At 33.5% G+C, this 10,972-nt stretch overlaps 1 protein-coding gene across 1 annotated transcript; it reads right to left on the bottom strand.

Moving 5' to 3' along the window:
- Positions 1 to 2: 2 nt before the first annotated feature.
- LOC115441860 (odorant receptor 85c) lies at positions 3 to 6,020 on the bottom strand. Its single transcript, XM_030166774.2, has 9 exons — positions 5,756 to 6,020; positions 5,203 to 5,355; positions 4,668 to 4,850; positions 2,108 to 2,291; positions 1,731 to 1,827; positions 1,558 to 1,659; positions 1,079 to 1,167; positions 903 to 969; positions 3 to 453 (listed from the first exon to the last, which is right to left on the bottom strand). Exons 1-9 carry the CDS (start codon positions 6,009 to 6,011, stop codon positions 394 to 396), a joined length of 1,191 nt encoding a protein of 396 aa, XP_030022634.1. The 5' UTR covers positions 6,012 to 6,020; the 3' UTR covers positions 3 to 393.
- Between the last annotated feature and the right edge of the window lie 4,952 nt (positions 6,021 to 10,972).

Raw genomic sequence — 10,972 nt, 5'->3', positions numbered from 1 at the left:
AAAAAGAATTATAATAGATTAGTTATTGCGTGTGGCTTCATCCACGGGAAGGCTTTTTTCGAGATAAAAGGACACAGGTTTTTATCCTATATTTTCCCGGGATGGATAACCTCTGCTTCCTTTCCTGGGTCTCAAACTATCTCGTTACCAAAATTCATCCAAATTTGTTCAGTTGTTTTTAAGTTTATCGCTTTCAGAGGGACGCGGCGGAGAAATATCATTTTATGATATGTAATGACAGGCAAAGGTTTTTGTCTATCTCTATGTAGGTATATAAGGATAAGCAAATAAGAAATATTCCTAAAGGTGTGTAAATAGTAAATAAATAATTTAAAGAATGTACGATATTTACTAGTTTATACGAATAATAAATAATTCACTCATATGCTTATATTAATTTTCATTATACATGGTGTAAAGCAGTGCGAAGTACGAATAAGATCTTGTCAGTATCTGTAAAAAATATTAGAAGATATCAAATATTTACATTGAGGAAGAAAATAAATTTACACGCAATGAAAGCGGGTCTATAGAAGGCTCTATTCGTTGTAAAGTAGCCAAACGGTGCATTATTCATCACACACGTATATTTCCTTGAAAATGATTTACGATATTACACCATCATTAAAAAGCTCGTACCATCTATCCTCAGCAAAGTATCTTGTATTTAGTTGAAGCCGTAAATGTTCATCGATAAAGTCGTAGTTTCCATTAAAGAAATTTCATAAGACCATAACAATTTCACTACCGTTAATATTTTCTTGTTCGTCTAAAGCCACCGCGCTTATATTGATTGAAAACATGAAATAATATTGATTATATTTTCCAAATGGTTTTACATGTTGAATTTTTAACAAGAAATTAATATACAGTCATAAGTCTGTTTATTATATTATACTTACAGCAGAATATGTGACGAGAGAAATGTTTGTGAATTTCATCGCCGTAAATGCTATTGGTTTTTGAGCTCTAAAATATAAATAAATTATTATTATAACAATGTAATCAATTAGAATACCGCATACTCGCCGCATCAGTCAAGAGTACCTTTAGGAAAGTGTGTTAATATTTACGTTACCTCTGCATAAGGAAAAGCAAGGCTCGGCGACATCTGGCGTTCGTGCAGTACCAACCACTGTTATAAGCAGCCGCCGCTACATCTGCGTTCTGTGAAATAATCTCAATTATTTGTATTTTTTTTTCGTACATTATACGGATGTTATTATATCGGAGTGGAAAAAAATATAAAATCTGAATTTGAGAAAAATATTGCAACAGATAATTTTAAAAATGCTGGATCTAAAAACTACATGTGAATATATCTAAGAATTTATAAAGTTTAAATATAAATATTACAATAATTATTAATAATCTAAATCGGCGTACAAAAGCATAAATTTTTTATGTGTAGTGTTGTCTGTTAACATTTAAAATTTCCACCTATTTAAAATGGGCTTATAATTTGGAAATATAATTAAAGCATTGTATCATAAATAAAAAATGATCTAGAAAGGCCTATATACCGAACATGAATATATAAAATAATAAGATACTAACTGCGTGAAAAATATCATCCGCATACCAACACAACATTCCGATTTGAATGAGAGCTGACCCCAAAAACAACTTGTTGCTGACTGCCATAAACGGTTCCAAAAGCTGAAAATAAAAGTCAGCAAACATTTACTTGAAGTAATAAAAGTGAGAAATGACCTTGAAAATATACTCACCACTATGACGAAGACGACGCAGCAAATATTTAAAGAGCTTAATACAATATTGACCAGATTTGATAGCGAGAAAGCGTCCTCCAAGTCGTAGCAATAACTGCAATTTTGCCAATTATAAACCATTATGACTAACATTCTATTAATCAGGACTTATTTCTATTTTTAGCGTGTTCTACTTTTTCATTTATTTGACTCAGAAGTCGTATTTGACACACATTTATAAATGCGTCATTAACCATGACTTAGCAGGCGGGAGAGAAAAATTAGAATCTATTAAATTTGTATAAAAACTCAATCACTTTTATTTATTGATTTTTAACTTGATACTCCTAACCTCCCCAAGTATTTTGTTAGTAACTTCGCTGTTATAAACTTACGTGATAAGACGTTGGTGCAGTTTAATGTTTTCTAAAATCTCGTGGTAGTATTCATCGTCAGTTTTCTCGGTCGAAGCGAGGGATTCCAAACGGCGTTTTAGCATCCTCAACAACATGCTGATGTGACTCGCCATACCAGAAAGAAGTAAGTCCGTGGACACCATTATCCAGACGCATGTTTGCCCTTCGAAAAATATTGGTCATCATATTAATTATGGGTATTTGGTAATATTGAATTTAAGTTTTAGTCACTATAAAAACTATAAATGTAAGTATAATCTATACTTATAATAAATCTGTAGAGAGGTCAATTCTGTACATGAAATATATTTCCAAAATAACTATCAGGGGGTGATTAGGGATCGATACTGATGCCAAAAATGCAATTAGTAAAATTTTTGTCTGTCTGTCTGTATAACCGTCATAGAAACCAAAACTACTCGACGGATTTTAACGAAACTTTTTACAATTATTTTTCATACTCCTGAGCTGGTTATAGTATACTTTTCATCATGCTACAATTAATAGGAGCAGAGCAGTGAAGGGAAATGTTGGGAAAACGGGAGAAGTTACTCCATTTTTTAAGCTTCCGTCGCGTGTGCAACCTTAACCTTGGTTAAAGCTACACAGAAATCATGTATGACGGAAATGTTCTCCTTAAAATTATGTAAAAAATATCCCACGACAGCATACGTCTATCTTTTATGGTTGACTCACAATAACACGTGTAACTCCCGATAGGTTAGCAGTTCGAAGCTTTCTCATTATATTTGTCTACTCTTACGTTTATAACACTCTCAGTCATCCCTAATTAAAAAAGTTAACATTATTAAATATTCCATAAAAAGAATCATAGAAATCGATATAGAAACACCAAAGTTATACATGAAAAATACGCTAATAATAAGCCATCACGCGTTATTTTCATGTAAGGGTTACATTGGCTACTTTTTTTTACGAAAAACGACGGAAACGCGGACGAAGTCGCGGACAACAGCTATGCTATATAAAATACCGAAATCGTCATAGGTTTGCCTATAATATTAGAGGAGTTCCTTCGCTTTCACCAGGATCCCATCATCAGACCCTGACCGGACAATCGGACCACCTGCATATCACCATACATTAAAAAAACATCCCAACAAATTGAGCATCTCTTCCATTTTTGAAGTCCGAAATCCACGCGGGCGAAGCTGCGGGCGGAAGCTAGTTATAAATATTATTTTAAATTTTTAGAGGTCAAGCAAAGTAATGGCAACTGTAGTATATTGTAAAACTATATTATTTGTGATTCTACTTTGGGTCACACGCATTATGGTAGGTAGTTTGGGCCAATGTCCATCAAAATGGTCTGACCTACTTTAATCATAAGCATGAAAGTCAAAGTCACGTAATCTCAACCGACGGCGAGCCTTTTGATTTGATATCATTAAGTTATTAGAAGTAGACATCTCTACCTTCTATCGAAAGTTGAACTCTAACTATTTGTTTTGAGTTCATCATGCGATCGCAATTATCTGTTCGTGATAAAGTTTTTGGCAACTTATGCAGCGTATAATCAAACGTTTGAAGTGGATTAATTGCCAGTTGTGCTCTAACTATAGTGTTGATCGCAATGTGATAATAGTGGATTTACGATGATTGTACACTATTAAGACTTTCTCTTATTATTTGTCGATATAAAAAAAGTTTATAGTATTGTTAGATTTCGGTGGCGCTAGATCAGATGTAGTTTAAAAAACATGTTATTTTTCAAATGGTGAGACAAGTTACTACTGAACATAATTTATTTTAAGAAAGCGTATGTTACATAGTCAAATCTTTAAAGCAAATGAGAGAAATTATGAAAATAAGTATACTTTTGCAAAATTTTGAGTTATATTGATTTACGTAACTCTAAAGAAACAATAAAACCGGTCATGAGCAGGCCATGTTCGTAGGATTTTGCGACGGATAAACTAAAAATAACGGTCGGGTCTATCTCGTAAATTATTTGACTCGTGTAGGTCCGAGTACGTTTAAAATTATTTTCAGTTTATATTTTACTGTTTTATTTTTTCCTATATCTTAAATTGTTTTCATAATATATTGGTAATTGAAAACCTAATAAATGGCAACTTTGGTCTTCGATATATATGGGCCTAATAACGCATAAACGCGTTACAACTGCGCTATAGTTTTGTCTAGAGAAGGAATTAACCGACTTCAAAACTGGTATGAAAGCTTTGTAATTACATTTTAAACATTTATTATATTCATACCCGTCGGTAATCACCATTTCACCTCAAATTAGCATTGTACCTAGGAATTTCTTTAGCAATATGGGTATTAATCGCACAACAAATGTAAGTGTAAATTCCAGTCCATACCAATTCTCCTGCGTATTTAACATGGTATTTTTAACTGACTTCAAAAAAAGAGGAGGTTATCAATTCGACGTGAATGTTTTTTTTTATTATCTACTTTAGTATGGAAGATCATTCGATCTTGCAATACCGGATACCGGTGTTAGTATGCTACTATAAGTACCCTGGTACTAGTTGAGATTTATGTTACTAACCAGCAAAAATTTCAAAGATGTAAACAGCGACGTGCGCTATCGTTTGATGTTTATCGAATGGGTACCAAGACACCCATACGTAGCCGACTTGCGCGTCTCCATCCTGCCATAACCGGTAGAAGTACACTGCTATAGGTGTAACATTGTAGAACCACACTCCTAGCACGTTCACGGCGAAATACCCTGCGATACAATAACATTATTAAATTTATATGCGTGTTCGGACGGCATTCTATAATAATTCACAAAGGTGGTTACCATAATTTAGAAATAGGAATAATGTAAATTATATGAACATTATAAATTAGAAACTTGTGTCATTGTAAATATTTTTAAATATATTTTTAAATTTTTTTTATATCGCACTGGAATGGTAAGAATATGTTCGCTACTCTATAAAAGCTAGAAGATTTTTCCATAGCAGTTGCACAATTTTTATATAAACTGTTCCCGGCAGATAAGTAGCGAATTAGCTTGACATCAGCTAAAATTTTAAGTTTCTTGTCGACTCAATCTAAAACACATATTAACTAACATTTATGTGTAATGCGTAACGCGTCTAGGCTTTTGTCTTTAATCGCTTGAGCCTCGTCTTCAAGGGGTGGCGTCGGCCAAATGCCCACCAGTTCGCGCAAGAGTTGACTGAACACGTCCTTCTTGTACCACAGGGCAAACACCTTTGCAATGCCTGCAAAATTATATTATAAACTTTATTTTTTATTTAAATATTTACGTTACAAACAATACAATATACATGATAACAATATACCAAAATCAGTAAAGAGAAACCACAAACGATTTACATATCGCTGCTATATTTTGTAGTGGAGTTTGCATAATTTTAATATATTTTTTTTAACAATTTACAGGGTATTTAACGGAATTCAAAATGCAATTAATATAATAATATGTATGTTGGATACAGAAATGTAATCATTAAAAAAATGTTTAATAAAAAATGTAAACAATTAACATGAAACACACGTATAAAAGGCAACGAACATACAAGGATTTGTTCACACGTTTAGTATGTAGGTTGATTATTATTGTTGTGAGGGCAATAACCACGTACTTATTCGCATACTCACTGAGAGCGCCGTATCCAAAAGTATGGAAAAGTGGAACAACATCCTCTACTCGCGGCGAATTCGCTAGTGTGAGGCCTATGTACATAATTTCACTGAAAACGTGATAGCAAATACTGCAGACGGATAACGCGAACATTAGCTGTTGTCTTAAATGCGCCGACGCGTTTTTGTGTTTCTCAAATGATAGCCCAATACGGCGCATACAAAACGCGCTGAGCTTCAGAGACTCATCAATTTCTCTTTTAGCTTGCTCCATTGTTGGCCCAGACAGTTTAATAGACCTTTGTGTCCGCAAAAGCAAACACAATTGGGCCAAAACCTACAGGCCAAGAAAATATGTAGAGTGTGAAGTGGATAAATAATTTATTGTTTTAAACCGACGGACGGTGGGCGTGGACACAGAAGTTTCTAAACGTCTAACTATTGATAGAATAAATATACCTTCACCTTATCAGTTAATTTGAATTGTTGTTTCAAACTATGGATCATACTGCAGTATTTTGATTTATTAATATTCTGTAGAATTTTATATTACACCATAAGGTGATCAAATAAACATAATTCTTACTATGATTTTCGATATTTTTTTAATTTAATAAAATAAACTATACATGTATACATATAGGTACGTGACATGTGTTTTTAATAACAGGATGAGTAATGTATATGGATTATTAAAAGTATAAGTGAATACTAGTGAAGAATGATAGTAGGTTTTCAGTGTAATGTAACGGAAAAGAGTCATTTAATGAATAGTGATACAATAACTGTCAACCAACAATTGTATCCAAGAAGTGTGTGTGCGTAATAGTAGTTGAAAAAGTGAATAGTGAACCGATCGTCTAGTCCCGTAATGGGATAAATCTCATAGGTTCGATGGCGCGACACTATTGAATTGAAATATACAATATACATGTTCCCCATTGTTACGGTAACAGCAATGTATTATTGACACGCAAACTTGTTTAATTAATATTCTGACACGTTGGGAGCGAAACATTGAGCGGTCGATTACCTCTCGTTAAACATTTCTTCGGCTATTACAATATTGCTGTGATGCAGATATAGACATTTCCAAAACGTTTTGCAAGTCTATCATTTGAAAGTTTGGTTTCTTCTTTTTAATTCATTTCACTACCTATCGAATTTCATTTAATTTTCGTCTGAGTTGCTTTTTGTGAAACTCGTTTGTATGCTTTATATTTGATTTGGTTGATTTATTTTCGTGTAGACGATTTAAATAATGCGCTGTAATTTGATTTAAATTTATAATTTTAAGCGTTTCATTGAGTTAGAAAGTGTTACCAGGATCCAAATGCCGAAGTTTGTCTTTCTTCATCTTTTTTAATGATATTTTGATCATAGTTAATTTAATAATATACAACTTATGTTTCATTGTTTTTTCATAGAGGTCGCTGGTTCAAGTCTTCTCAACGAGGCCTTTTCAGTTCACTAGCTCGTCATAAAAGCGTGGTCAAATATCAATATATTTGATCGCAATCGATTCGCGTGCAATTACGTGAATTGTTACAACGTACTTTTCTCGCTATTGCAAATACTTTACCCGTGATTACTTTTGTAGCTGATATTTGCTCTTCTTGGTTCCGGTGAAGACCTTACATTAATCATTATTGTTAAAATGGTTACGTTGAAAGCAAATATGGATAAAATAATTGTTTTCCAATATTACGGTGGGCTAAAGAGATGAATATCAAATACACTGAAAAAAGAAAAAGAAAACGGAAGCTCATTTTCTGATTTTCTATGGACGTCAAAAAGTGATAAAGTGCAGGTCCTTACAATATAAATCCCGTAAAGGAAAATATCTCTAGCACACGCGGTAATGTGATCGGAGAAATTGAAAAGACCGTAACATTTTGAAGGATGCGTTAAGCATGATAAATGGAAACATAATAGTTAGAGCGTAAACACGTTTGGTGATAATACATATTAGTTTTGCTTGAGTACAGAGTATATTATGAAAGAAAAAATACACGTTACCACGCTAAGCACACAAAGTCTGCCACCGCAGTCAATAATGCTAATGAGCACTCTGTTTTCGTGAACGAGATGAGCACTAATATAGTATAGACCCAAATTTAGAGTGATTTAAGAATTTCCCGCTAGAGATCGCGGTGTTTCGGCAAATTTAGCACGCGGCCCGCGGTCCGTGGCGAGCTTTACAGTTCGCCACCGTTACGCGGCGATTAGGCTGCGCACGCGCAACGTGTACCGTCACCATACCGCGCGCGCCTGCAACGTAAAGTCACTTGTCATTATAAAAGCAGTAATAATCATAACGTATATTACGCCGCGTAATGTCACATGATACTTCAAAACTCTTAAAATACATCAACTGTTGTGTATTCATCAAAAATTGCTTCCCAATAACGTGGTCTATCACGTTGGATCAACCGTCGATCAATGATTTAATCTTAGAGTTGCAAATTAGTACGCGTCATGAATGTAGAGTAATTAGTACATGCGCATTGACCTAATATATTTTATGAAAGTAAACACAAATGTTCACTTGTAACGTGTTTGTAATAACAAACCGTCATATTTTGTTCAATACTTGATACTTTCCATCTTTATATTTGCTTGTTAATAGATCTTGGTAATGTAAAATTAATACTGTCGAACGTTCGACGAAGTAAAAGTGCTGCGTATTCAAAGCTTTAAGGCGACCCAGATCTCATCGCTGGAGCTGATCGCGCAAAAACATCTGACTCGATATCTCCAAATAAAAGGTGTGAAAACCAAAGTGAAACATACAGAAGTAAGGCCACCATGTCACGTAATCCGAATTTGGATCATCGCAAATTACGAGTGATATTGTTTAAGATATTTATCTTAATTATATCTGACTAAAGTGCATGTCTTGTCTATCATCATGACATATTAAATAAAGATTGTAAATATAGGTGCATCCGGATTTGCGGTCTCATAGCTGGTAATACGGCTTTATACATTTTTTTCAGGATGATGATATTAAGATAAAGTTAAAGTGGCAAAAATATGACACGGTTATAATAGTAATTGCCTTCTGCAGATATATACATATACCGGTTTACGCTTTTTTGTTCTACTTTGTAAAATACTTACAAATAAAGTCGATAAGCCTGATCGATTTTAGACTTTTAACCCCCGACGAACAAAAAGGGATTATTATAAGTTTAAAGTGCGTTTCTGTGTATCTGTATGCCTGTCTGTGGCATCATAGCTTCTAAACGAATGGATTGTTTTTAATGCATTTTTTCTAGTTTAATGGTGAGGTGGTTGTGATGGTTCTTAGCTATAATTTATAAATATCTGTTCAGGTATTTGTCGATTAGCTTATTTCCTACTTTAACGATGTTACATTGGTGGTATTTTCATGGTTACTAGAGCTCATGATGTAGCATTAAGTAGTTCACGTGATACCCAACTCTTCCGAAATTTATAGCAGATACAGCTTGTTTGCACTCATAAAAATGGTCCCAATAAGTAGGTGTTAGATAGGTCATGATTAAAGTCTCATGGTGAAGTAAATAGTAATTTAAAGAGTTTGAAATAAAAATGAATAACCTCTAAAAAGTAAAAAAGTCATATGTGTTTGTCATTTAACTTGCTTATACTTAGTAATATTTAGATCAAAACGTCGTCGCGTCGAAGAACCAAACCCCGGACCGATGAGATAAAAATGCTTCCTCAACGAATTAATCACCTATAATAAAATGAAATGAAAAACAAAGGCATTTTATTTTTTTACGTTCTTGAGGTTTTTAGTGTTGGTAGTTATTTAATAAATATCTTAGATAAAGACATTAGGTGAATCTCATCTTACGAAAATCTTATTTCATTAAGTACAAATGATAAAAGCTAGCGAGTGTGTGCTAATATGACAGAAACCGTAAATATTTATCTAGTACCTGTTACTAGTGCCTGTACTCTTGATTTGATTAGTATCATTAGTGTCATGCATCTGTTCACGATGACAGCTAATAAAAATGTTCACAAAAAGTGAATTATTATATTTAGCATCTCAGTAAATTTGCCTTAGTGTAAGGTATAATTAAAAACAAATTACCTAATCTCTATATTTAAGTAAATAGGTGTATTTTTATGACTTCTTAGATTAAGTGGTGTTAAGATTTATTATTAAGTAAAATTGCTTGATACATACAATCAACGTATTGTCATTGCTATCATAAGAACTATATATGTACATACACACAATGGAATGTACCTAGTAAGTGCTCTGAACATTAACACGATAACCCACATCATGTGTATTAAATTTATTCGGAAAATTGCTTTTATGGTAACGAGTAAAAAATCTGATATTAATCTTAATGCAACTTTATTCGAGCTTGGCGATTTTGTTGGTTTTACACTAATAAGTAAAGCTATTTGTAGCATCGACGATGTTTGCGTGAATAAACAGATAAACATCATTCCAGTACGCATCGGGGACCAGCGCGATTACTTTAATAGCGAAATGGACGTCGTATTTTATTATTTGATTGTTAAAACGAATGAAGTCAATAAATAGGCAGCGTATGCTCTTTTTATGATTAATTGCCGTTTAACGCTTAAAATATTACCTACATAGGTGATCAAAGTCATTAGACATCTAAGCTAACATAAATGATTTTTTTACCCAAAACATAAAATACCTCTGATTTAAGTCTCTATTTGCGGCAACTATTGGTAGAAATACATTCACGGTCACGGACAAGAAAATGAAAGCTCGTAATCTTTTTAAATTTAGTTCTATGTGTGGTCTGTCAATTACAATAATATAGGAGCAGTGGCTATGGGCGCCCGTATATGGTGATGACATAACTTAATGCTCAGAGTCAATATACGCATGGCGACGCTTAAAAAGATGTTGTGAGGTTAAACACTGCACAGGTTAAGTATATGGCCTGCGGAAGTACCCTGATAGAGTTAAATCATATAGAATCGTAACTAAATTAGCAAATGAGTTGCAGTCTACAACCTTGTAGATACATAACAAGAACGAATGTTCGAGATTTAGAAAATGATACAGAAAGACGATGGGGAAGAGATCAACCAGGAGCACGGATTTCTACACTATCTGATGTAACGCAAATAGGAATGAAAAAAATATCATAGAATTCCCAGAAAGTGATTTAGTGTCAATGAAAAAAGAGATCACTACAGGGACGCTGCGTATCTCAGTAAGTTATTTCAATAATATAAGCATGACTA

Source organism: Manduca sexta, chromosome 28, assembly GCF_014839805.1.
Source record: "Manduca sexta isolate Smith_Timp_Sample1 chromosome 28, JHU_Msex_v1.0, whole genome shotgun sequence".
NCBI lineage: Eukaryota > Metazoa > Arthropoda > Insecta > Lepidoptera > Sphingidae > Manduca > Manduca sexta.
The sequence above is the reverse complement of the archived record's forward strand: the minus strand, read 5'-3'. Positions and strand labels throughout refer to the sequence as shown.

Bases quoted from the DNA above. Each gene is read 5' to 3' on its own strand.
- LOC115441860 (XM_030166774.2), bottom strand. From the start codon at position 6,011: ATGGAGCAAGCTAAAAGAGAAATTGATGAGTCTCTGAAGCTCAGCGCG. The intron at 5,356-5,755 runs GTGAGTATGCGA...ATAATTTTGCAG, and splicing joins TTTTGGATACGGCGCTCTCA to GCATTGCAAAGGTGTTTGCC. The intron at 1,828-2,107 runs GTAAGTTTATAA...GCAAAATTGCAG, and splicing joins CTGCACCAACGTCTTATCAC to TTATTGCTACGACTTGGAGG.